Source organism: Amblyomma americanum, chromosome 11 (assembly GCF_052857255.1).
Source record: "Amblyomma americanum isolate KBUSLIRL-KWMA chromosome 11, ASM5285725v1, whole genome shotgun sequence".
NCBI classification, from domain to species: Eukaryota; Metazoa; Arthropoda; class Arachnida; order Ixodida; family Ixodidae; genus Amblyomma; species Amblyomma americanum.
The window spans coordinates 49,813,551-49,839,870 of NC_135507.1; the positions used below are offsets into that span (position 1 = coordinate 49,813,551).

Genomic DNA, 26,320 nt, shown 5'->3' on the forward strand with positions numbered 1-26,320 from the left:
AGCAATAACCCGCCGCGGTGGCTCAGTGGTTAGGGCGCTCGACTACTGATCCGGAGTACCCGGGTTCGAACCCGACCGCGGCGGCTGCGTTTTTATGGAGGTGAAACGCTAAGGCGCCCGTGTGCTGTGCGATGTCAGTGCACGTTAAAGATCCCCAGGTGGTCGAAATTATTCCGGATACAAATCTCTAATTGCAACTAGACGCCTAACTCTGCCAGTTGAAATAAAATCGAATTTTATTTCTGCTTTGAAAAGGTACAGACCGCGGAGGCGCAGAAAAAGCTGTAAGATACAGCTTGACAAAGCCGCAGCCACCCTTTAGCCTGGCAGCGGCTTGACAGCAAGGCTTATAAAACAAAGGCAGTTGGTTAACGTATTAACACGTATACAATAATGAAACTACAAAATAAAGTGAAACAACATTATAAAATACTGAATCGACATTCGCACTCGACAAACACAGATCGATAGCAAAGAAAAAGAATAAGCATATTCTACATGTGAACGTACATAGCACGCAAAGAGTTAAAAGGTTAATTATTAAAAACTAGTTAACGAGCTTGCTTTTTAAGACGATTCACCGGTTTTCTGGTGTCCGCCAGCACTGGTAATACTATGACGCAAAAGCCATTATTTTATCCCAAAATGTCTATTTTTGAAAATTTTTGAAAGTGTTCGCTGACACACCCGGTATATTGCCCGCTGGACTGCCGCGTACAGCCCGCGTCGCGCGCCGTTTATGATTTCGAGCAATATAACCGCGTTTTTGTGCGTTAATGCTTTATTTCCCAGCGTCGTTGGCTTCACGCCGCTACACATTTTCGTTAACCCCCGCTTTAACTTGACCCAACCCATTTCCATCACTGCCGTTTATAAATTTTCCCGACGTCGCCGCCGCCACGTCCACAGCTCAGCTTTCGGTGCGATTTATCCCGTTCGCCCCCCCCCCCCGCCCTTCCCGATTCTGTTCGCCTGCTTCGTGCCGGTTAAAGTACGACTACGAAATAAACAAAACGCACAAGTCGCGCGAATAAAAACAACGCGACATATTTTAATGCCCAAATTGAAAACAAGAGAGAGAGAAAAAATTACGTCAAAGAAATGCGCCGACAAATTCGTGGCGAGATCTCCACCCCCCTATAGACGGTCGGATTAAAAACGAAAGGCAATAATAATAATAATAATAATTGGTTTTTGGGAAAAGGAAAATGGCGCAGTATCTGTCTCATATATCTTTGGACACCAACCGCAAAATGAATTTTCCGGGCGAGCCGGCTCGCCCACCCGATCGTGGCTGGCACCGCCTCTGGAGCGACGACGGCCTCAACTTTTCCACGACGCAGCGAATCGTGTTGGCTCGCCGTTCAGTGGTCGGTCTGCGGTTGTATTTCCGTCCCGGGGGCCGGTTTAAATGGCATCGAAGTCACCGGAGAAAGGGGATTAGGAACGAAGGAAGCCCGACGAGCAAGTGGACCCCCAGTCAATTGAAAAAAAAAATCAATGATCTCCTTCATTTAGGAAATAAAATCGACCGCTGTCACTATGAGGACGGAGAAAGCAATTTTTTATGCCGTCTCCTTTCTTCCGAGCGATGTTCAAGGCATCGTATACACGTGGATCACCGTGCGGAACGCGCCTGCGGCCAGGAAAGAATGTGTAATTGATTTTCTTCCACCCTGCAGTTCCGGTTTCCGCAACTAAACGGCGGCTACACGAAATCGCTGATCATTACGTACGACGGTGGTTAAGACGTAATCGTAAATAAACAATTATTACGCACGTACCAGAACTGTGAGAACTGCAAGGTGCACCGTATAGCAGAGCGGTTCGTTTCGCTCGCCCGACAAAATACGGCAGAAGGAACCAGAGGTTATAAAGATGCAACTCCCTACACTCTAAACCCGAATACGCCTATAAGGGAGTACAAAAGGGAGTAAGCTGTCCTCTATACGCACTCCCTTTTATGAAAGGGAGTGCGGTAGAGGACATATTACTCCCTTTTTAACTCTTTCGTGTTAAGAGTGTAGAGTGGAAGTAATTGCAAATGTTCCCCCAAAACATCGACCATTACTCCCTCGGAGACTAACTGCAAAGGGATTATATGAGTAGTTAGCGCCCACACAGCCTAATCGTTCAACGTCACAAGAGTCTGGTGCGGTGTCTGGTTATGCTTGTCGTGTGGTGTAGCGTCGTTGCGGTGGTGGTAAGTCGTGCGCTGTGGTTACTGCGTGTTGGTGGTGGTGTGCTGTGCGGCATGGCGTGAGGTGCGAAGCGGCATTTGTGGATTAACGTCTCAGAGGTATACGAGCTACGAAAGATGCTGCAGCGGAGGGCTCCGGATTAATTTTGGACACCTGGACTTCTTTAACGCGCACTGACATCTGGCACGCACTGAAATGTTTAACGCGCACGGACAACAGCTGTGTAGTTAGACTCACCTTACCCTGTTTTTGGTTCACATCGGCCCGACTTGCTTTTTGTCGCCAATCTGCCACCAGGTGAAAACAGACGACCTCGTGCTCAGTACAGCGGAATACTGCGTAGCCAACAATCCACAACGGCGGGTAGACCGCGTTCCTAAGAGCTGTACATATCTTTCGAGAAACGCAGGTGCCTTCCCGTTTCAGGCCAGCGCGCACGAAACGCATTCGTGCAAGGGACAGGTTGGCCAGCACGATACGAGGTACACGCGAACGCCGCATTCCCTTTATTCCGAAATCCTAGCCGAGAATTTCGCAATAACGAGCACTTGGCAATAACGGCAACGTCTCGCAACACCGCGAGCGTCCTTCCGCCGAGGCGCGCGGAGCACGTGAACTTCGCGAGAGCGCGCGCGCTTCTGTAACGAGGAGGATTTTGCAACAACGAAGTCTTCGCAATAACGAGCGCGTGCATTGCACGCGCGCACGAAAGCAGCTTGCGAGGTCAATGCACGCGCGCCAACGCTTCTCGACTGCTTCGACCAAGAACTGCACGCTTCTTTCACCCGTGCTTTCCTCTTGTTGTTAACCCTGGTGCTTCGTGTTATCCCCGGATTAACAGAGCGAGCGCCGAAATAGGGGCGACGCGGCCGCTACGCGAAACGACATCGGGGTGTGGGGTAAACATATGACGCAACTTCACGGCAATCGAGACCTGAGCCAGGAGCACGGAGCAAGACTATACAGGAGGTGAAACTCCCGTCTGCGCGAGCGAGCGCAGGCGACCAGATAGTCACAATTGTATGCGCCGACGGGGGCGCGTGCAGTGGCGAAGCCTTGCGGCGCCTCGTAGAAGTAGCAGGAAAAAAAATAAAAAATGCAGCACCCGGTCAGGCGGCTTCGGCTCCGCTCTCCGGCGGCGCGCGCTCAAAGCAGACAAGCAAACGAAACGGGTGTTTGCTTCAGCGGGCACACCGTGACGTAGTTTTCAGTAGTTTCTTTCCAGGCCGCCAGGCGCCGCCAGCGGGATGGTTGCGTCGCTGGCTTGTGACCTTTTTTGGTCGCCGCAGACGGCGGAGTTTCCACTCCTTATAGTCTTCCTCCGTGGCCAGGAGCTATGATTTCGTCACGGGCACTCGACTGAAATTCCAATGAAGCAAAAAAAAAAAACGAAAGGGCAAGTAACAAGAGGCGGAAATACGTATGCAGAGAGGAATGTATAAGCGGCCACACCACGGAGGAAGGAAAGTCGCTCGCTATCCGAGCTGCGCGAGAAAACGTTTGCCGGAAATCACGTGTTTTCTCAGGGGCCACCGGAAGTGTTTGGCGAATGGCGCAGCCAATGGTAAGGCTGGGCGCAGCGGCGTCGTCTGAGTCACCGGCGCATCCGTCTGCTGCGCATGCGCAAGCGCGCTGAGACGGCGGCCAACTATAGCGAGGGGGAGCCCTCATGTCCGGCTTCAAAAAAATGTGACGTAAACGGCCTCTTCTCATTTCTTTCCTTCCGCCACGGGCCACACACAAACCCCGGCCGCACCACATACGCGTGTATTCTCAAGATCAATTTTTTTTCTTATAGGCAAATATATCTGCGTTTTCATTCGGGTTGTCCCGTCGGTATGTACGCGCGCATGTGTGTGCGAGAGAGAGATATATATAAAGAAAGAGAGAGAGAGAACTCTGAGGACTATTTTAAATAAAGAAGCTGTTTTGAAAAGCTTCCAATTCTTCTCTGTATGCGCTGTATGCGCAGAAGCATCAGCACTGATCTGGTCAGGAGACTGCTGTCGTCGAAGAATATGCATCTTTATAGAGGTTCTCTGGAAGACTGTCTTATCACGTTACGTCCACTGCACAATGGAGGCCGTTTCTCCCACCGACCTCCAATCAGCCCTGCCCTGCTCAAGCCGCGGTCGCCCTGAAAATACCCCAGCAACTCTCCTAACCTCATCTCCGCATACCTAGCTCCAGCAATGCTTTACAGGGGGGCTAGTTGGCCATTCATAGTGACATAGGGGAACGCTAACTTCTGAACAGGCAACACAAAGAATGCACCGCATGTAACGAGCTTGGTGTTTAATGGCGTATTCTGCGTTGTGTCTATTATAGAGACACGAGCCCTCCCCTAACATCTCCCCTTTCCTTTGGAAGCCCCGCTCACGAACCCCACCCCTTACAAAAATTTCTTTAGACAGTCTATAGACTATACATAGACTCTTGTCTATAAAGTCTACAGACCCTCTATATATTTATGGCCATACACTTTTAGTAGACTTTCGTCTATAGACTATGAATAGACAAAAATAAACACCTATAGGAAAGCAATAGAGTCTATAAGAAGTCTATAGACCATTTTCCTAAGGGCCAAGTCCATTGACCCTCGCGCAAGTTTTCTTCTCGAATCGACGCTCCTCCCTTCCTGCCTCTGCAGCACGTTTCCCTCTCTGTAATCAGAATGGAGTAAAAAAGGAAGATGTCCTCTATGGCACACCCTGTTACAAAAGGGTGTGCGCTAGAGCAGACAGATTACTCCCTTCTTACTCCCATATGGGCGTATTCGTATTCAGAGCGCGCAGCTCTCTGCGCTGTCCTCAACCTGTAGTGTACGCGAAAAAGCGTTCGCCTTCTCTTCGATCGCTGACGATTCACTGACAATTCTTGTCCGCTCTCCGTCTTGACGTATTTCAAATTTCTTCCCTCGCCTTTCTTTTTTCTAAACCGCGGGAAAAAAAAATAAACGCGGAGAATTCTTCAAGGCCCGCCTCACTTCAGAGGGCTTCGTTATACGCACCTCACTGCGCGATTCAGCGCACACGCGCGCTACTTTCTCGAAAAAAAAACCGACGCGAATGATTCGGGACCGCTGCGCTGCCCTGCAGTCGTTTCCACGCGCAGCACGGACGGAACTTTTCGGGTCTCGCCAGAAAGACGCTGACACGCCGCGATTTTTCAGGATCTACAGTGGCTATATACCGTATCACGGAGTAGAGTCGTGAATTTCCCCCCGCATTGGTCATCCCCTTCAAGTTGCCCGGCCTCGTACGCGCACTACTACATTTGCATCGTCATTCTTTCCACGTTCAGCCACGGACTGGAACAGCCTTCCACACGACATCGCCGCAATCACCTGTCCAACAACATTTGTGAATTGTTTAGAGACTATATTTAACAGCAAATAATTTATGTACCTTACGTGTTTTCTTTGTTTATTAAATATGTTTTATACATGTAACCCACCCCTTATGTAACACCCCCAATCCCAGGGGCCTTTAAGGTGACAAAGTGAAGTGAAGTGAAGTGAAGTGAACGGATCCGTGGCAATCGCGGGGGAAAAAAGAATGAAATAAACACAATGATAAGGCACCGACAAGGACGCGAACAGGCTGGAGGTGAATTCTAATGCGAGGCGACTCGACACTGTTCGCCGCATATTATTGCGATGTATTACTGTGCCCTTTGTTGCTTTACAGTTATTTATACGTGCATTACTCTAGATCAAATGTTTAGGGGAGGCTTGCCGTCCCGGTTAGCTCAGTTGGCAGAGCGACTGCTCCGGTGTAGCGGTGGTCCCGGGTTCGAACCCCTGACCAGGACGATTTTTTCTTTAACTACGAAGTTTCCGAGAAAGCTTTCGCCTGTAGCCGTATCTTGCGCTTGGGTGGGTGTCGATGAGTAATTACTCCCTTATCACATGCCTTATACTGCCACGCATTACAGGGGCGGCGGCAGACAGTCCCATGGACAGACGAGATTACGCAGTTTGCAGGGATAAGGTGACCGCAGCTGGTACGGGACAGGGTTAATTGGAGAGATGTGGGACAGTAATAAGGGAGCAGTTACTCATTGATGATGATGATGATGAATTTTTATGGCGCAAGGGCATCTGAGGCCAAAGAGCGCCATGGCACAAGGTATTTTCGATTTCTCAAGGTCGGGTTCAAAGACCCATGAATTCCCAAGCATTTCACCCTAAAGAAGCCGAGCACCACACTAGGGGAAAGCTTGTACCCATTGTATCACCGGTGGGTACCCGGCGGCACTGGGGATCGAACCCCGCACCTCCCGCATACGAGGCGGATGCTCAACCACTCGGCCACCGCTGCGGTCACAGTTACTCATTAGCCTACACCGAAGCGCTGCTATAAAGGAAAGCTATACACAGCTTCCACAGAAACTTTGACGATGAAGAAAAATTCGTCCTGTCCGGAGTTCGGATGGGAGGCATCGGGGCCGGAGCCACTGCTAATGGCTATATAGTAGCCCAGGTCACCGCAAAGCCTTTCAATCATCCAAGAGCAACGTTTCACCTACTCATCCAAGACGGGGAGCGTATATGCTTGTTGAATCTGTACCCATCTGCTTCCAAAATCCCGGAAACGGAATCTCCCCTTAAAAAAATTCCTTTAGACAGTCTGTAGACTATTCGTAGACTTCTGTCTATATATAGACCCTCCATAGACAAACCCTAGATAACAGTCTACAGGCAGTACAAATCTTGTAGAAGGTCTATTGACAATCTGTAGATTTGTGGCCATACACTTTCAGTTGACGTTTGTCTATAGACAGTCTATAGACTATGAATAGACAAAAAGAAATATTACAGGAAAGCAATATAGGCTATAAGAAGCCTATAGACTGTCTACAGACCATTTTTGTAAGGGTATCGAGATCGAGAGAATTAATCAAGGACGTCCAACACATAAATATTGCACCCCCACCCCTTTTTCCCTATTTCCCTAAACCTTCGAATCTCCCCCCAAACTAAAACCTGTTTTCGGAAATTCCTCCCGCTCCAGCTAACACTTCACATTCGCGTTACAAACTCGTAATCATCCTGCGAGCTAATAATAATTAATAATTGGTTTTGGGGGGAAAGGAAATGTCACAGTATCTGTCTCATATATCTTTGGACACCTGAACTGCGCCGTAAGGGAAGGGATAAAGGAGGGAGTGAAAGAAGAAGGGAATAAAGAGGTGCCGTAGTGGAGGGCTCCGGAATAATTTCGACCACCTGGGGATCTTTAACGTGCACTGACATCGCACAGCACACGGGCGCCTTAGCGTTTCGCCTCCATAAAAACGCAGCCGCCGCGGTCGGGTTCGAACCCGGGAACTCCGGATCAGTAGTCAAGCGCCCTAACCACTGAGCCACCGCGGCGGGTATATATTATGATTTCGCTACTACAATCAATATAGCCGCAGATCTGCCTTCGACAACCTTGCATTCTTTGCTATTAAGGTTTGCGAGTTTGTTTTTTTTTTCTCGTTTTCTAGCTTCTAGAGAAAAGCTCACGATTTCAGTTAAAGTAGCGTCGCTCTCATTATCGGAACGCGGAAATCCACCGCTACAAGCCACCTTCCCTCTGTCCTCGGTCTCCGCATAAGCCTCAACCAATGCGCACTCCGTGCGCAGAAAATTAAATTCCTTCGCCGAAGCCGCGCTCTATAAACCCGCGACCACGACCGGGCGGGCACGAAACGCATTACGCATTAATCGTCAAAGGAAACTCTCGCAAAACCCCGTTACGTTTATTAACAGCGATTTGACCCAATTCCTAACACCTAAAAAAAAAAGACGAATTCGAGCTCTTCGAGAGCCCCGAATATTTCTGGGAGACCGCGACCGATTCCTTTTTCCCCCGCGCGCCTGCTAATAATAATAATGAGCCGGCGCACTTGGCCGTAACCTAGTTTCTCGCCATTATCAATGCGACACACTCGATCCCGCGAAATCTCATTTCCTGCATGCACCCGTACTGGAACGAACAGACCGCGGTCGCTTCGTCTCCCCGTTTATTTTCATATATTCGTTTTCCGAATCGGGGATGGTGGGGAGCTTGGCAGATACGCGATGAATTATTTCGCCCAAGCGCAGTTCATCCTCCTCAGGTCGCCAAAAACGCGTTACAGTACAAATTTCGTGTTTTTTTCACTCTTCAGTCATTCCTCGGCCTATTCTTTCTTTCTATCTCTTCTTCACTCTTTCTTCGGAAACGTCCTCACTACCTGAAGGTGCCCGACGGTCGAGTGTAATGAATTATTGATCGCGTCTCTTTTGATCTCGGTGGAGGTAAAAAATCGCCCGGCGACGCACCTTTTTTTTTTTTAGACGTGTCTCACATATGTTCCCCGATCCATTCTAAGGTATATACCCTGGAGACTTACGAGGACGTCAAAGCGGGAGCACTTTTGAACATGGTTTGGAAATTTGTTTTGTTCGCCCTTCATTTTCCGGCTCGTAACACTCCTGGGGGCGCTGGCTGCGGTATTGAAGTTCTTATAGAGCAAATGGATTCCAGTCCCTTTTGGCCCAATTCGAAAACTCGTAATTCATTCCAGATTTCGTACTCGATTCACTGATTGAGCAGCAGATAGAGCGATAAGTGTCCTACGTTTGGCTGCAACGTGCACGCTCTGCACCGCACAGAGACCCTCACCGCTTCTGAATCAGTTCCGTGGAAGAAGAACGTTTCATATTTAATACATACTTTCAACATAACTAAACACCTTAGCTGTACTTCGATCCGAAGCAGGCTGCTTACGTCCCGAATGCTATAAGCGAATGAATCAGAATAAAGGTCCGACGAACAACGCATTCATTGATGGGGCAACCGAACGAGTGATTGTTCATGCTACTTGAAATTCATACTCCGCGCACAAACCATTACTTTCGAGCGATTACTGCTTCAAATAAAATTCCCTCCCCAGATCTACCGTTGAGCGGAATGCTCTTGCTAAACAATGCCGTAACCCAAGATTGACTGCAGTTAATAAAATCACACCTGATTTCGTCTACACGTCACGAAACCCGCGACGTTGAATATTTCAGCATGCTTGCTTTGTACACGCTGCAACTGGCAATGGTACTTTGCACTATCCACTGTGTGCCTTGATACGTGCGCTTTATACCTAGATGCTGGCCTCTTTTTCGCGTTCAGAGCGATTTGATTTCCTGTGTTCTTTTTTTTTCTGCAGTAAATGCCGTCGCATATGCCTCGTTTATAGCTTTTTCTCCTCCCCATTCTGGAGAAAGTAAGCCTTGTGCCTCCTCCGACTGGTTTAAAAGTGCCTGCATTGGGGCCTGCAAGCCGAGTACATTACTAAAAACCAATGCGTCCACCTTACTAGGGCCCTATAGACACAAAACCGCAGCATCGCGGTAAGAGAAAAAGTAATAATTAACTACTTCATCAAGCCATTAACCGACACATCGACCAGTTATCGACAAGTCGCTCCTATCGATCATCAGTTAATTACCTGGGTCACGACCATTTATCAACAAGTCGATCGACTGATCACTAGGCCGATGCCGTCCGCTCGTGAGCTCACGGACGCCCACGCAAACGGATTCGGTCGAGAAATGCGCCCACCTGTACAGCGCCAACAGCGAAGCAAACGGCTCAGTGACACCCGCTCCGCAGTCCCTTTTTATTTTTATTTTCATACTGCAGAGCATTTTACAGATCGAAGCAGAACAAATACATATGTATATATTACAGATACAAGGTCAACAAGTAAAAAGAACAGCTAAAAAATAGGGGATGCATAATGACTATGCGCAGACATTCATTTCCTTAGATTGTCTTTATTCACTATCGAATTCCTTCTTCATCTCTCAGAGCTGATTTACGGGGGTTTAACGTCCCAAAGCTTCCCAGGCTATGACGGACGCCGTAGTGGAGGGCTCCGGATAGCTTTGACCACCTGGGGATATTTAACGTGCACTTACATCGCACAGCACACGGACGGGCCTCTAAGAGACTTTCGCCTTCATCGAAATTCGACCACCGCGGCCGGGATCGAACCCGCGTCTTTCGGGTCAGCAGCCGAGCGCCATAACCACTGAGCCACCGCGGCTTGTCTCTCATATTCTTCAAACCATGATGACTATGATTTTTTATGACGCAAGGGCATCTGCGGCCAAAGAGCGCCATGGCAACAACTTTTCTTCTACTCAAGGTGGAGTCGAAGACCCATTTCCCAAGCATTTCACCCTAAATTGGCCGAGCACCAGACCAGGGGAAAGCTTGTACCCACTGTGTGACCGGTGGGTACCCAACGGCGCTGGGGATCGAACCCCGCACCTGCCGCATGCGAGGCGGATGCTCAGCCAATTGGCCACTGCTGCGGTTCCTTCAAACCATAAACTATCATAGAATTTCTTTCGACAGTCTATGACACGGTGCTAGAAGTGCTAGTGCTCTATGACTACCTACTGAAAGGCATGAACTCTCATACAATTTCTTAAGACAAACTCTACAGACAAATTATTGAAACTCTATTGAAAACAGTCGCACTCGAACCCCTGACGTTTCACGCTCAAATGGGCGGACACTCAGAGCGCCGCTAATACAACCTGCGCATATAGTCAACAGCCTGGCTCATCGACCGCGGCGGCTTTATAGAGCCCCCCGCAACGACGACGCCAGACAGCGTAGCGCAACGCCGCGTCAAGCAGTGAGCAATGAAGTCCGCGCGCGCACGCTCAACGGTAATAAGGGCGGAAGAAGTGGCCACCCCCTTCCGCCTCTTCCTTCATTTCCGCGAACTCCGGCGGAAGAAGCCATCAACACGCGGGAAGCCCCGACCACGTACCACAACAGCGGGTGCGTGTGCACTGCGATGAGGACGCCGAATCGAAATTTGCATGCGCCTCCTACATAAGGGTGGAGGAGGGTGCGCTCTTATGGACGCCCTTTTCTGCCACCCGGGAAAAGTAAAAAGTAAATAAATAGAGATGGAAGAAGAAGGGAGGGACGGGCGCATTGAAATGCACCGCCCATCGCTGCGCACGCCAGGGCTTCTTCCGGTGCCCGATCGTGGCCGCAGAGGAAGGGGCGCCGCGCACCGGCGGAGACGCGAATTCGGACAAGTGTTCTCGCTTTTCGAGAGCGAGAGCTCTGCTCCCGGACTTGCGATTTCGATGAGGATGAGACGGCGACCTTCAAAGCCTCACAACGTCAAACCGAACTTAACTGCGTGGTGGTATGGCCCAAGCTATGGTATAGTATGACCATTTGATTATGTGACTATGATCATTGGGTAACCAAAGTAACGTTCAACAGTCTATCAGAGGAACAGCAGTTCACAATTGGAAGCGAGGTGCTGGAAGTGGCAGAGGAATGCGTCTACTTAGGGCAGGTAGTGACAGCTGATCCGGATCATGATAGGGAAATAACAAGAAGGATAAGGATGGGGTGGAGCGCATATGGAAAATTCTCGCAGATCATGAGTGGCAGTTTACCAATTTCCCTCAAGAGAAAAGTGTACAACAGCTGTATCTCACTGGTACTCGCCTACGGGGCAGAAACGTGGACGCTAACAAAAAGGGTTCAGCTTAAGTTAAGGACAACACAGCGAGCCATGGAAAGGAAAATGATTGGCGTAACGTTAAGAGACCAGAAGCGGGCAGAGTGGGTGAGAGAACAAACGCGGATTAAGGACATCCTAGTCGAAATGAAGAGGAAGAAATGGGCTTGGGCAGGGCAAGTACTGCGAAGGCAAGATAACCGCTGGTCCTTAAGGGTAACGGAGTGGATTTCAAGAGAAAGTAAGCGTAGCAGGGGGCGGCAGAAGGTTAGGTGGGCGCATGAGATTGAGACGTCTGTGGACATACGGTGGGCGCAGTTGGCAAAGGACAGGGTTAATTGGAGATACACAGGAGAGGCCTTTGCCCTGCAGTGGGTGTGGTCAGGCTGATGATGATGATGATCATTAGGTACCTGACCTTGCCATTTGATTTGAGACAGCGGGCGCCACATCGACAATGACCTTCAATGGCTCACAAGGTCAAACCGAAGTTAACTGCGTGGTGGTATCACCCGAGCTATGGTGTATGACCACGTGATCATATGACTATGACCATTGGGTACCTGCTCTTGACCTTGACATTTGATTTGAGACAGTGGAGACCATGTTTAACAGAGATTTCGCTCGTATAGCTGGGTTCAAGCTATGTTGAGCCCCAGTTTTTTTTTTTTTTCGAGAACCGGTAGCGCTCGCCAACCATTGCGAAGTACACAGTGTGCGCCCGCTGTGATGATCTCTGTTTAAAATGTATGGCCTCTATGTGAGCGGCGTGCTGTGTAATCAACACAAGGAGCTCCAGTGAAACGAGCTCTTGGGCGAGTTGGTTACTTGTCTTGGGCACAGTAGCAGCGCAAATAAACACACGCAAACACAGCAGCGTCTGTGCGTGTCTCTCGGTGTCTACACACTAAACAAATTCTCACCCTCAAGGGTTCAAATCAGCTGTGCCCAGACGAACACCTTTTTGGGTGCTGAAAAGGGTGCAGAGATCAGCACCCTTCAGGAAGGGTGCACAGCATGAAAGTTCAGAGGGCGTGCATCAGTCCAAGGCTTTTTTTTTGCTTCATGGGTAGATCAACGTGGAGCACCCTTCCAACATGCATTCGTAGAGGTGTTATGGAAAAATAGTATCCTTTAATGAGAGTGCAACCATTACCTCCTCTAAAGTATCATTAAGTGCACCCTTCCTTAAGGGTGCTGATCTATGCACCCTTGTTTAGCACCGAACAATTGGAAAAGGGTGCTCGTCTGGGGACAGCTAATTTACACCCTAGAGGGTGAGAAATTGTTTACTGTGTAGTTCTTCTTTTGCGTGTGTGTTTTTCTTGCGCTGCTACTATCCCCAAGACAAGAAGCTCCGTCAAAAAGCGCAATCAAAATGTGCTAATAATAATAATAATAATAATTGGTTTTGGGGGAAAGGAAATGGCGCAGTATCTGTCTCATATATCTTTGGACACCTGAACCGCGCCGTAAGGGAAGGGATAAGGAAGGGAGTGAAAGAGGAAAGGATGAAAGAGGTGCCGTAGTGGAGGGCTCCGGAGTAATTTCGACCACCTGGGGATCTTTAACGTGCACTGACATCGCACAGCACACGGGCGCCTTAGCGTTTTTCCTCCATAAAGACGCAGCCTCCGCGGTCGGGTTCGAACCCGGGAACTCCGGATCAGTAGTCGAGCGCCCTAACCACTGAGCCACCGCGGCGGGTCAATATGTGCTACCGAACTGCAAAGGCTCCAACAACCGCGGTTGAGTGTTATGCCAGAGGAAATCAGCAGGCGGAAGTAAGCGGAACGTGCGACTCGGCGAACAACTAGCTCCCCGATAGACCGCTTCAAAGCAGCACAGTGGGTTCCAAGCTAGGGCCCGCACACAGTAAGGATGAGAGACGGGACAGGAAGAACGGGGCTAACTGGAGGTGGGTGGGAGATGCCTTTGTGCCGGCTGTGGACGCAGCTATATTGCTGGCCGATGATGACGGCGAAATCGCGTATATTGTAGCGAGATCCTAGCTCTCTCGATAATCTCCGGAAACCGCCAAACGCCTGTCAAAGACAATTCTGACAACAGTGGCGCCATCACATGCCGACCTTTTAACGCGATAGCCTTAAAAGGCCCCGTTTACGCAGAAAATTCCGGCGCCGGCGTTGTGAGCGAGAAATAGGGTGGCCCGGGTGACCACCCGTCGGAGAGGGCACCTAGGCGGACCACCAAAGTCACGTGACCACGTGGCGTCATCGCGTAACCTGCTCACCGGATTGTGAGCAAACTGACTAGCGTGGCAGCTTGCTGTTTAATTAATGACTGCTCGCGAGAGGTTGCTCGGAAAGAGCAACCTGTGTCGTACATGGATGGATGGATGGATGGACGGACGGACGGACGGACGGACGGACGGACGGACGGATGGATGGATGGATGGATGGATGGATGGATGGATGGATGGATGGATGGATGGATGGATGGATGGATGGATGGATGGATGGATGGATGGATGGATGGATGGATCGATGGATGGATGGACGGACGGATGGATCGATGGATGGATGGATGGATGGATGGATGGATGGATGGATGGATGGATGGATGGATGGATGGATGGATGGATGGATGGATGGATGGATGGATGGATGGATACGGCTGAACCCTTTAAAGCCACCTAACCATGTCTTGTGAAATTTTACTCTTCTCTTGATCTTAGCCACCAATCAGATAACCTTCGCTTGGTTACTTATACCCGCTTCGGTTACTTCTACAAGCCCTATAGCGGTGGCAGCGCCATCTATCGCAGGGCAGCGCATGGCGCATCCCTTAACCGCTGCACCACTGCCCAAGGAGTGGCGTCATGTCTTCCTGTTCCGTGTCTCCGTCCTTTGCGCTGGTTTTCTTTCTGCAATCATGTACCGACTCGCCCAGCTCACCACTCTACTGAGTGGTGTGGGGACTACCAGGGACACACGAATGTAAAGCTGACAATGACCAGTTCCGCAGATAAGAGCATCAACTCACTGACGCTATCGCGTCACGCGGAGCTTAAGTGTCCGCTCCAATTTTTCCACGGTCTATAGCGAGACATCCGCGAAGCCACCGAGGAGGAGCGGTTGACGTGTCCAGCGCTCTAGGCAGGGGGGCAGAATTTATGAAAGCTGACGTAGCTAATGGCGTCGTCGACCGCATACTTACCGTGAGGGGAGAAGAGCTAATTGAAATTCAGCCTCGTCGGCTGGCCACCGTATCGCTTACGCCCGCGCCGACTACGCACGGGTATCCTGCATGCCCGACACGCGATACACTAGTTTCCATTAAATGGCCATCCGATCGCCGGCTATAGGCTTCGAACAGCCCCTGTACCAGCGACACAGCTTGGAATCTCGCTTTACGCCGACTGGGTCATTACTTCCGCCACATAAGACGAGAACGGATCGTCACACGACCCGCCGCGGTGGCTCAGTGGTTAGGGCGCTCGGCTACTGATCCGGAGTTCCCGGGCTCGAACCCGACCGCGGCGGATGCGCTTTTACGGAGGAAAAAACGCTAAGGCGCCCGTGTGCTGTGCGACGTCAGTGCACGTTAAAGATCCCCAGGTGGTCGAAATTATTCCGGAGCCCTCCACTACGGCACCTCTTTCTTCCTTTCTTCTTTCACTCCCTCCTTTATACCTTCTGTTACGGCGCGGTTCAGGTCTCCAAAACGATATATGAGGCAGATACTGCGTCATTTGGTTTCCCCAAAAACCAATTATTATTATTATTATCATCACACGACGAGACAGCCATTACGGACAGGTCGCGAGCTGCTCAGATGACCCTTGTAAAAGTATTCGGCAGCAATAAATGCTGGCCGAGACGAATAAGTCGAGACAGTTACGGGGTGGGAAAAAGGTCATCAAGCCACGAGTATACGATCAATACTCCGGCGTCAAGGGCGTTAAGGTAGCAGTGCAACTTCTGGCGCTGTATTCCGAGTTTGTGTCAGAATAAGAGGCGTCATAATCTGCAGCAGCGGCCGCACCTGATTGATAAAAAAAGAACCGGAAGCGGATGTCGGTTCGGTTGCGAATGTGAGCGGCGGCAGGATGTGACTGAGTTGCGGTTGCCGCAGTGAAACGTCCGGCGTCGCTTTTGCGCTTTGCCGAGAAAAAGAACGGGACCAATGCGACAGAAGAAACATTCAGCCACAAGTTTGGTCGCGCATCGGGTTCCACTGTAAAGGAGTAATATCAAAGCTGCTTTATTTACCCAATTGACTTCAGCAAATGCAAACAATATAGTTCAGGCACTCTTTTCTGCGCCGTAAAGGCCGGAGTTGTACTTAAAGAAGAAAATATTGTACGCAACCAAGCATGGCTTTTCAGTGACAGAAGAAGGCCTCTACAGCCGTCGATCACCGATGGTAAATAAAAGGCAGCTAGCTTGTTCGTACAACACGGTGTTTTACATTCATCTTGAGGAAAAGGGAACGGAGAGGAAAATTCGTAGCATGCACTCACTCGCTGCACAATACGCGCTTCGTGCCGGGCTGAAGCAAGACGCCGTGACGACTTTCCATCTGCAACATCGCTGAACGTAACTTCGCGCTGTTATCGGACAGTTGTGCAGACGGTAATTTACGTTTTTCATTCATTTTATGCAGGCACTGCAAATAAATAAAAGGGGTGAACTAAAAAAAATCTTACTGTGTTTCTCTTGATATATGCGTTGGGAGACTTCGCAGACGAAGTTTCCATAGGTTCGCCATGGTACGAAGCGTAGGCAAGCCTACACTGACGCCTAGAAACTAACTTGCAAGCTAACTAGCGAGCTCAGTGATGCAGAGCCACACCACCGCGGCTATCGAGAACCGTAAGGGACACCAAAAAATCACCTCTGTCATGTCAAACGCTTCGGTTCAGCAGCGCGTCGCACGCGACTGACCATCCATGCACATGAGTGGTTTCACGCTGGCAGACATTACACACGATCATGACGCAGGACGCTTCAACAGCTTATAGAGAGCTCTAGAATAGGAAATTCACATTTGCGCGCAGTAAAACAGAGTATTTTGTGGGTCATTCTGCTTTATGTTACATCATTCAACATACACAGATGAGATAAACTAGGTAATAGTGGCGCCATCCAGTTTGAATGAAGAGAACAATTTCTGCAACAAACCAGTTCTCGTTAGGCCTAGGAGCTACCGAATCATCGAACGAAATAAAAAACAGGCCGAATTTATCGTCCACCCAATTTGTTGTAGGCAAGACAAGACGAAGCGAAAGTTCCGAACCTAGTTTATAGCCAGTTCACGGGCCGAAACACGCACTAACACCGACGAGTTCACTTTCAAGCGAGAGGCTCCACTTCAGAGCGCGCCGCCATGTTGGCTGTCGAGCATCTGCTGCGTACACTACGTGTCTGACGTCACCGTCCAGTTTCTTCGACCTTTTTCGCTGCATGCGAACCACCACATCCGCTTCCGGCGTTTCGACCAGTCGGTTGTGCGCGTTGCGGCAGATTATGACGCTTTTTATTATGACACAAACTCGGAGTACGGACCCTGGATGCATCACGTACGGTGCTTTGCGAAGATGCGAAATAAATTTGGAGTCCCAGGTCATTTGTTCCAATTCCGCCGTGCGGCGTTGGGTCTGTGTATCCGCGTCTGGACGAAAGAGGTATACCTTTCCCATCGCGACAGATATGTCCGGGTCTCGTGATTGGCTGGTACATGAAGACAACGCCTCGCTGACGTCACGAGTGGGAGCTTTCCGAGAATGCTGCCGCCTATCCCCCTTTGCCGGTTCACGACACGCCTTTCCTTTAGGCAGCACACGTTATGAATGGTTGGTTGGTTTCTTTTGCGTGTGTGTGTGTGTGTGTGGGGGGGGGGGGGAAGGAAATGGCTCAGTATCTGCCTCATATATCGGCGGACACCTGAACCGCGCCGTAACGTAAGGAATAAATGAGGGAGTGAAAGAAGAAAGGAAGAAGAGGTGCCGTAGTGGAGGGCTCCGGAATAATTTCGACCACCTGGGGATCTTTAACGTGCACTGACATCGCACAGCACACGGGCGCCTTAGCGTTATGAATGGAACAAGGCTTAGAAGGAAGCGAGTTTTTTTTTTCTCTATAAAACTTTCTATTTATTGCACTTCATATCATAGATATTTTGTCATGCGAATTTCAAAACACTGTAATGAGAGCTGTATACTAAACTGCAAAACATCCGCGTATTTTGTCATCCTTAGAAGTGTAATAATGGCTTCTTCTTCTACCTGTCTGCCCTTTTTACACCTTCGTAACGCATTCAGCGTACTGCATTAGAAGTTATTGCCGCAAGGACATCTTGGAAAACGAGTGTCGTGCCAAACGTGCTTGGTCTGCAGGAAGTACGGTCAAAGACGCATTTTTCCAAGCATCGTAATGCAAGCCTCGTATTGTTTTGCCCTTATTTTTCTGTGCACTGTTACCACCGCATCATTACTATACTGAAATTTATTGCCGCCTGCCTTCTGTATTTTGTTTTTATATCTAATCCATAAAAGGGCACACTGCGCTTCGAACCTTCGAGAGCCATCTTTAATTTATGTGTGAACTCATTGTCTTCGCATTCAAGAAAACCCTCTTTAATTAATTTGATTCCATCGATTTCACTAACGTCGAAGAAACTCCTGCAGCACGCCCCTGAGTGTTCGTGGTACAAAACTAAAAAAAAAGCTGACTTCACCTTTTCCTAACCAGCCGGAACGGGCCCACCAGGAAGACGGGAAATTTGAAGCTGAACCGAGTAATTTAGTCAGGGAATTCGTAATGCAGAAATGGCGGGAAATAAAGAGGGGCAACATACAGCTAAAACTCACGCCAGAAAAGATGGCCGGGTAAATGTTGGGTTCTGAGCGAAAATGAAATAATCGAGGCTGAAAGACTCGAAAACCAGAGCAGGAAAAAATTCGTTCCCGAAACTCCATGACCTTCTCGTCAGACCGCGGTTAGAAGTTCGCCACGTTTCTATATATTTTTTTCTTTTACAGGGAAACGGCAAAATGGCTTCGCTCATGCGTGTCGTCTCAACAGCTTGGCGGATTGAAAGAGCCTCCAGCAACGCGCCCGCGGGGGACGCCTTATTTGAAGAAGGCAGTTTTTCACGGACGCAAGATATGGAGCTGGTTATAAGCCCCTACAAAGAGAAATAAAAACAACAGCGACAGTGGCTGTTCTCACCGAAAAAAAAACCCACCAAGCTTGAACACAGACACATCACCGTATTCCTTCAGGGATCGATGCATCGATGCTAATGCAAGGTCGATTTCATGCCAGTCTGGGGCGTTGCTGTTGAATCGTCGTATATATAGCAGCGATAGTTTAGCATTAGCTTAAGTTTTTGTTTGTTTTTTGGAGAGGACGTGAAATGAGCGACGACCGCACACAAATGGAACAGCCCAATCGATTGTGGCGCCGCGCATCGTCTGCGGACGGAAGGAATCCGACCACTCTTCTGCGCCATCGATTCTGGTTCATCATTTGAGTTAGTACAGACCTCTGCGATAAGCGATCCCAGGGCGTCGCCATATTGCTCGCTGGACTGTTGCGCGCAGCAGGCGCTATAGAACGTAGGGCCGCAGAGAAACTGGTCTCCTCTCCTTCTTTTAACTGACTGTCTCCTGCATTCCATTCCCCGTTCTAAACTCAAGCCTCATGGCACACTTCTCGAATAAAAAAAAAAAAGAAAGCGCGGCGCGAGCTTAAACCGGTTTGCAACAGTCCAAATGCCGGTTGTTTCGAGATCTGCGTGTAAGCTATGGAACGCTAAGCGTTAAAGGGGCTCTGAAACGCCTTCCGAGGAGAGCACATTAACTCACTTAATCACTGCACTACGTTGATATGAAAACCAGAGCCAAATAATGCTCTTCTACACGCAGCAGACAACCCACAATCGCGCGTCAAAGTTCGCGAGCCCTTCCCGGTGTCTTTTTCATGCTCGCACCCTCCTTCGTCCCCCGCATCTGCGTAGAAAAGGGGAGAGGTGGCCAATGGTTACATTCTTTTAGACGTCAGGCCGCTACCGTGGCCGCGGCCAATGAGCCGCGTAGCTCCGGCGGGCCGGGAAGCTCCGCTCCCAGAGGGGGGTCGGCGAAGGAGCGCCTACCTTCTAGCGTGCAAAAAGTGACGAGAGGAGAGGGAAAGGCGCGAAGACGTTGAAATTCAAATTCTAACTACAGATAACTCAGCTTCTTCAAAGCGCATTTAAAAAATCCTTGCTGGACACTATTTGTGAAGCGCCGTGCTTCAATATCTCAGGCATGCCGCAACTTTATTAGAGCCCCCTTCACACAGCCCCTTTAACAGCGAAAGCAGCGACCACACTCGCACGCATGCCGTCTCGCCATTCTTGCGAAGGCGGCTAATCATTGAGGTTACGTCCCTCGATAGCAAGCCGTGAATCACTGCCTACCCGCCGAGGTGGCTGAGTGGTTAGGGCGCTCGACTACTGATCCGGAGTTCCCGGATTGGAACCCGACCGCTGCGGCTGCGTTTTTATGAAGGAAAAACGCTAAGGCGCCCGTGTGCTGTGCGATGTCAGTGTGCTTTAAACATCCCCAGGTGGCCGAAATTATTCCAGAGCCCTCCACTATGGCACCTCTTTCTTCCTTTCTTCTTTCACTCCCTCCTTTATCCCTTCCCTTACGGCGCGGTTCATGTGTCCAAAGATATATGAGACAGATACTGCGCCATTTCCTTTCCCCCAAAAACCAATTATTGTATAATCACTGCAAAACACAACGTCAACTAAACTGCCAACAACGACCTTTACAGGTGCAGTTATATCTTCGCCATGTGCAACGAGGACCGCTATACAGGCAGCATTTCTGCAACATATCCAAGATCAGGGAGCTCAGAAATGCGAAAACAAAATTCTCAAAAATGGGTTTCAACGCTTGTTGAAGAAGTGAGTCTCTGATGCCATGCCTGTTTTTGTGTAGGCCTTCTTGGCAGAACCCAGCTGATTTCGCCGCATGAGCTGCACGCGGAGTCGGATGCGTGGCGACGCCTTCCGCCATCAGGGACATTACAACCAACGTACCGTGCAATTCACGGCCTCAGCATGTCGTCATGTTTGTTGTGATCACGATGACATCAAGAGAGACAGTGCCAAGTGTCACGTTCTGCTGCATGCCGCAGATGAAGTGATAACGAGATACAGCTGAACCTCGTTTTAGCGGATTTGAAGCGGTCCGATGATTACTTCGTAATAACCGTAGTTTCGTTATATCCCGTGTTGACCGGGCTTTCAAGGGGAATCGTCATTCCTTCGTTACGTCCATTATTTAGTTATAAACCGCTTCGTTACAACGAGATTCGACTGTACCACTTTGACTCATAATTACACGCCTTGCGATTATATGATCACACCGCGAGTTTTGATGGCACTAACTGGTAAATAACAAAAAAAAATTGAAGCACTGGGAATCTAAAAGCGGATGCATGGAAGGCAGTTGGTGCGAAATTATAAGTTTACGCGCTTCAGAGTTCGTGCTTTCCTGCGTCCTGATGTATGTCCATGCAAGGCACGCGTTCTCAAGGTATACGCAAGGCTTCCAGCAGCGGCTCAAACTACACTTACTTCCACCCTTCACTAATTCCGAAGTTTCCAGCGTAGGAGAAAATGGCCACCCATTAAACTCGCGTTATTACTACGGCACGTGTCGCAGGGCACCTGTAACTCACCACGTGTGCTGATTCCGCGCGCAACGAGGCAGTGCTGCCTAATAAATTTACTGGAAGTACTAATCCCCCCCCCCCCCATATTATAAAGAGTTCAGCATACAGAGATAACGTTCGCAGCGCGCATACGGTGCCTTTTTTTTTAATATATAACGACTAGCGGCAGCCCCGCTTCCGGACGCAAACTGTTTCCGCCCACCGCGTCCTTCCCAGAGCGGTTCGTCGGCGTGAGGACGCGTTTCGCGACAGTTTAATTTCTTTGCGCCTTCTAACGCGGGTTTTGCAGCCCCAGAAAAAGCAAACTTGAACGCGGAAAAGTGCGCGCCGACGCACCACGGAAATTTATGCTTAAAACTTCCGGCAGCGAGGAATAAAATGGCGGACCGTGCGTACGCTGTCGACACACACACACACACACACACACACACACACACACACACACACACACACACACACACACACACACACACATATATATATATATATATATATATATATATATATATATATATATATATATATATATATATATATATATATATATATATATATATATATATATATATATATATATATATATATATATAGAGGTGACCATCGTTTCCCAAAATAGCCTAGTGGGAAAAAGAGGTGAAATCGCCTATGGCAGTTTCTTAGCGAGCGCTTTAGTATCCCCGCTAGGGAACGCCGGGAAGCGTGAACTTCGTGTCAGGCTTGGCGTGGCTATAGAGTTTGACCAAGAACGTGGATGTTCTTTTTAAAACTTAGCTGCGCCGCGATGCTCCCAATGTATACGCAAAGAAAAATATTTTGACAGCGCGTATTTCACTACTTTAATAACTCGCAAGTAAATGCTGTACGGAAATTATGGAAGCATTTAAACGAGATCTGCGTCAAGAACTGTCGTGTATTCTCGGAACTCAGTCCACGTTTTTGGCCGATTATACTATTCAAGAGAAATGTACCCGGTTCATATTTCCGGGCCCTACTGCGGTATAGATCACCACAAGTAAAGCATGCCGAGTTCTAGGTTTCGTGCGCATAAATGCAAGGAAGTTATCACTTCAGGACAATTAAGGTATCATTGCACAAATCAAATGTGCGATCTATTCTTGATTACGCCTGCGCTGTGTGAGGTCCATGGGTGGCATGCGATGTAAACCGATTAGAAAGAATCCAAAACATAGCGATTCGTTCACTTTTTTTCAAATTATACTAGGAATTTTAGTGTTTCAACAGAGAAAAAAAGCCCACTACAGAAACGTAGGGAATATCTTAGACTGAAACTTTTTCACAACATATTTTACTCTCGCACAAGTATAGCCCCAGATAGATATTTATACAAGCCTGATTACGTGTCATCGAGACTAGACAATGCAAATAAGATTAAATAAATGCACTGTAAAACTGAAGCTTTCAAAATGTCATTTTTTCCCAAAACTATAAGTGAATGCAACAAGCTTCCATTCCATATCGTGTCAATACACTCAAACGAGATATTTTCTAACTCCGTGTCCCTTTTGAAGTAGAATACTAATATTTGTGTGTGTTGTGTTTGCGCGTGTGCGCCTGTTTTAAAGCGTTCCCGTGAAGTATATTAACAATGTATTGATGGTGTTGACGATGTGCGCGAGATGTTGCGTTACCTGTGTTATTTTTCTTGCCTCTTTGCCCCCCCCCCCCCCTTCCACTGTAATGCCTAAGGCCGCTGCGGGTACTGTGATAAATAAATAAATAAATAAATAAATAAATAAATAAATGTCCGAAATTTTTCTCCTACTAAGAGACTCGAGGTACAAAACAGAGTCATTTATTCTTTCCGGTTACAGAACTCAAAATCGGAAAGTCCAAATACGGGAACGTCCCGCGGCCATGCGTACTGAAGACAGCGCGCTATACTGTGCGGCGTCCTGGCACCACCGATCATCTGTCAGTGTCTTCGGGTTTACCGAGTAGCCCTAAGTACAGTTACTCCGAATTCCGCCAGTGGCAAGTGACAGATCAGCTTACCTCAGATCTGTTAACAAATCATAGGGGCTCATAACTGCGATGTGGATCCTGTAAAAGAGTGCGGCTATCCCACTGGGATCAAGAATAGCTCTGCGCCCAGCTAATGTGGCCAGACGGGCTGGTCGCCTGTCTAGGAACTTAAATCCCAACTTAGGGTGCCTCGACGTTCTGTTGCTGATAGAAACTACGCCGATTCGAGCCAATTTGGGCCACGAGATCGTTCAGTGCAGTTGCCAGGCGTAAAAATCTTAATTTATGTACACGTTGTGAACCGTCACGCGTATACACCGCAGACATCTTGGCGATCCTTGCGAAACAAAGTGGTCCCTGTTGACCCAGCAATGGCCGTCACGGCACCGAACGAATGCGCTGGCACGAAGACATCCTACAGTGATGATGACATCGCGGTCATACCTTTCGCAACGGTGTGGCGGTCCTTTGGAGCGGGTGGGTACTTAGCAATTAATGCCCAAACCGGATAAGATAGAAGCGATAAATGCTGAGGGTCAAAGAGTACAATCTGGAACGATGCACATACTATGGGCACTTGAATGTGCGCCCCCTGCCGCGGTCTTCCGCGGAGTGATGCAACTGACGCTGCGACGTCAGGGACACGAACTGTAACGCTTAAAAGACGAACTGTCACGCTTAAAAGACAAGCTGTCGCACTTTTTTAAGCGAAATTTATTGCCCCAGGGCATCAATAATGGGTGAAGGTGTGATGAATGATGTATCAGTGATTAAATGAATGGAAAAAGGCTAGCTGATTTGATAGAGTCCAGTAGAGAACGATGGTGCGGTCTCTGCATCCAGGTAATGTATGAAGTAGGGTTTCTTGGTGAAAGACCTGCTACCATCAGGTGCCGGATCCTAGTAGGCTTGAGAGCTGGGCAGTCCCACAGTAAGTGATGAATGTCGGCCTCAATGTCCTCGTGTTTACATACCGGACACCCTGGCCGAGGAAACAATTCTCGGTACTGAGGCCACTTCCGAGTGATGGCAGGTGTGAGGGCAACCCCGACCCGGATCCTCCTAAGCGCAACCTCCTCTGCACGGGTAAGACCGCGGGGGAGGGTTACCGCACACGGAGGGATGAGAGCACGTGTGCGGCGCCGGAGGAGTTCCTTTCTTGATGAAAGGAATGAAGGAGCCGAGGCGGTGATAAGTTTGTATTCGCAAGGCGGGTCGCTAAATCTGCCTGGCTTCGATAAATCAGCAGATCCCGTGGGACCCACTCACTTAAAAGACGAACTGTCACGCTTAACAGGAAAAACGATAGACGCCTCGCAGCCGTTCACTCACCATGAAGTCGGCGGCGCGGCAGCCGCTGGCCCTCCGCGGTCGTGTGACGTACTGGTCCGAGCTGACTGGCACGTCGATGCTGGCGCGGCGCCTCTGATGCTGCTGCTGCTGAAGTTGCTGAGGCGGCACCGGCAATTGCTGCGCAGGTTGCAGTGAAGGTTGCTTGGCAGGCTGCTGTGCAAGTTGCTGTTGCTCGAGTTGCCGAGGCTGCGGTTGTGCATGCGGAGGTTGTTGCGGTTGCTGTTGGTCGTGTAGCGGGTCCACGTCTCCGGAGCCAACTTGGCCGGCGGCCGTGGCCATCTTGCCGACACTACCGCGCTCTCCTCTCCTGAGTGAACGCGTGCCCGGCTGGGGCGCGGGTGACAAGAGACCAGAGGCGGCTGAACCTCAGGGGCTCGCGGGAAGGCTCAGGAGGCGCCCGGTCTTAGCGTGCCCTCGGAGTGCATCGTGCCTCGGTTGCCGCGCTGAGCACTGGACACGTCGCGGCCGCCTGCGAACAGGGAAGGGGAGAACAGGGAGAAAGAGGGAAGGTTATTAGTTAAACGCGGACTGTGTCACACTGTGCCTACATATAACACTTGTCCAGGCACAGCTAACACTCGCGCGACTTGTCACGTATAATGCGTCACACTTAGCCAAATTTCGCACATAACCTAGCACACGTACCATGTAACTCATACCCTGTTCCCCATATTTGTCACGCATAGCTTGCTACACATAATTTGTCACGCATACCTTGTAACACTGCACTTGCTCGCGACACCTGCTTTCCGCTGCATTTGATTATTAGGATTTTTTTATGACGGCAGGACAACTTTAGCCAAACAGCGGGGTCAGCTAAGACAAGCCATCACAAGTCAAGGTTTTTTGTTTGTTTGTTTGTTTGTTTATGCTTATGGGGGTTTAACGTCCCAAAGCGACTCAGGCTATGAGGGACGCCGTAGTGGAGGGCTCCGGAAATTTCGACCACCTGGGGTTCCTTAACGTGAACTGACATCGCACAGTAACACGGGCCTCTAGAATTTCGCCGCCATCGAAATTCGACCGCCGCGGCCGGGATCGAACCCGCGTCTTTCGGGTCAACAGCCCAGCGCCATAACCACTGAGCCACCACGGCGGCCCAAGTCAAGGGGAAAGTTGATTGTGCCCACTGAATCATCGGTGGGTACTCCGTGGCACTGAAGATGGAAGCCCGCACGGATGCTCAAGCACCGAGCATATCATGTCTGCTGGACACAACGCAGGAATGAACGGAACACAAGAAGAAGCAGGATGACAGGACGGGGCGCACAACTGACAACTTTAATTTCGAAAAGAGGCGAATCCGTATTTAAGAGGGGCATATCATCCCACGTAACCGAGGCAAAAAGACTGCATGGAACAAACAACAACAACAACAAAAAGCCAGACAACCCCACAATGAAACAACAAAAAACCTCGCGGCTCAATCCACGGGTCTTTCGACAGCACTTTTCTTTTACTTGCTAGTCTATTACAATGGAGACTCTATTCTTATTCCATTTGCATTCGTTAATCGCTTCTTCCATTAATTTCTGCTGAGTCATGCCGAGTGCGGGGTAT

General features: G+C 49.4%; 1 protein-coding gene across 2 annotated transcripts in view; it reads right to left on the bottom strand.

Moving 5' to 3' along the window:
- The window catches only part of LOC144110932 (microtubule-associated serine/threonine-protein kinase 3-like), a 276,237-nt gene extending 251,013 nt beyond the window's left edge, over positions 1 to 25,224 (bottom strand). For both annotated transcript variants that reach the window (XM_077643999.1, XM_077643998.1), the window contains exon 1: positions 24,740 to 25,224. In XM_077643999.1, coding sequence (XP_077500125.1) covers positions 24,740 to 25,039 — 300 coding nt within the window. In that variant the 5' untranslated portion in view covers positions 25,040 to 25,224. The remainder of the gene's footprint in view (positions 1 to 24,739) is intronic.
- Between the last annotated feature and the right edge of the window lie 1,096 nt (positions 25,225 to 26,320).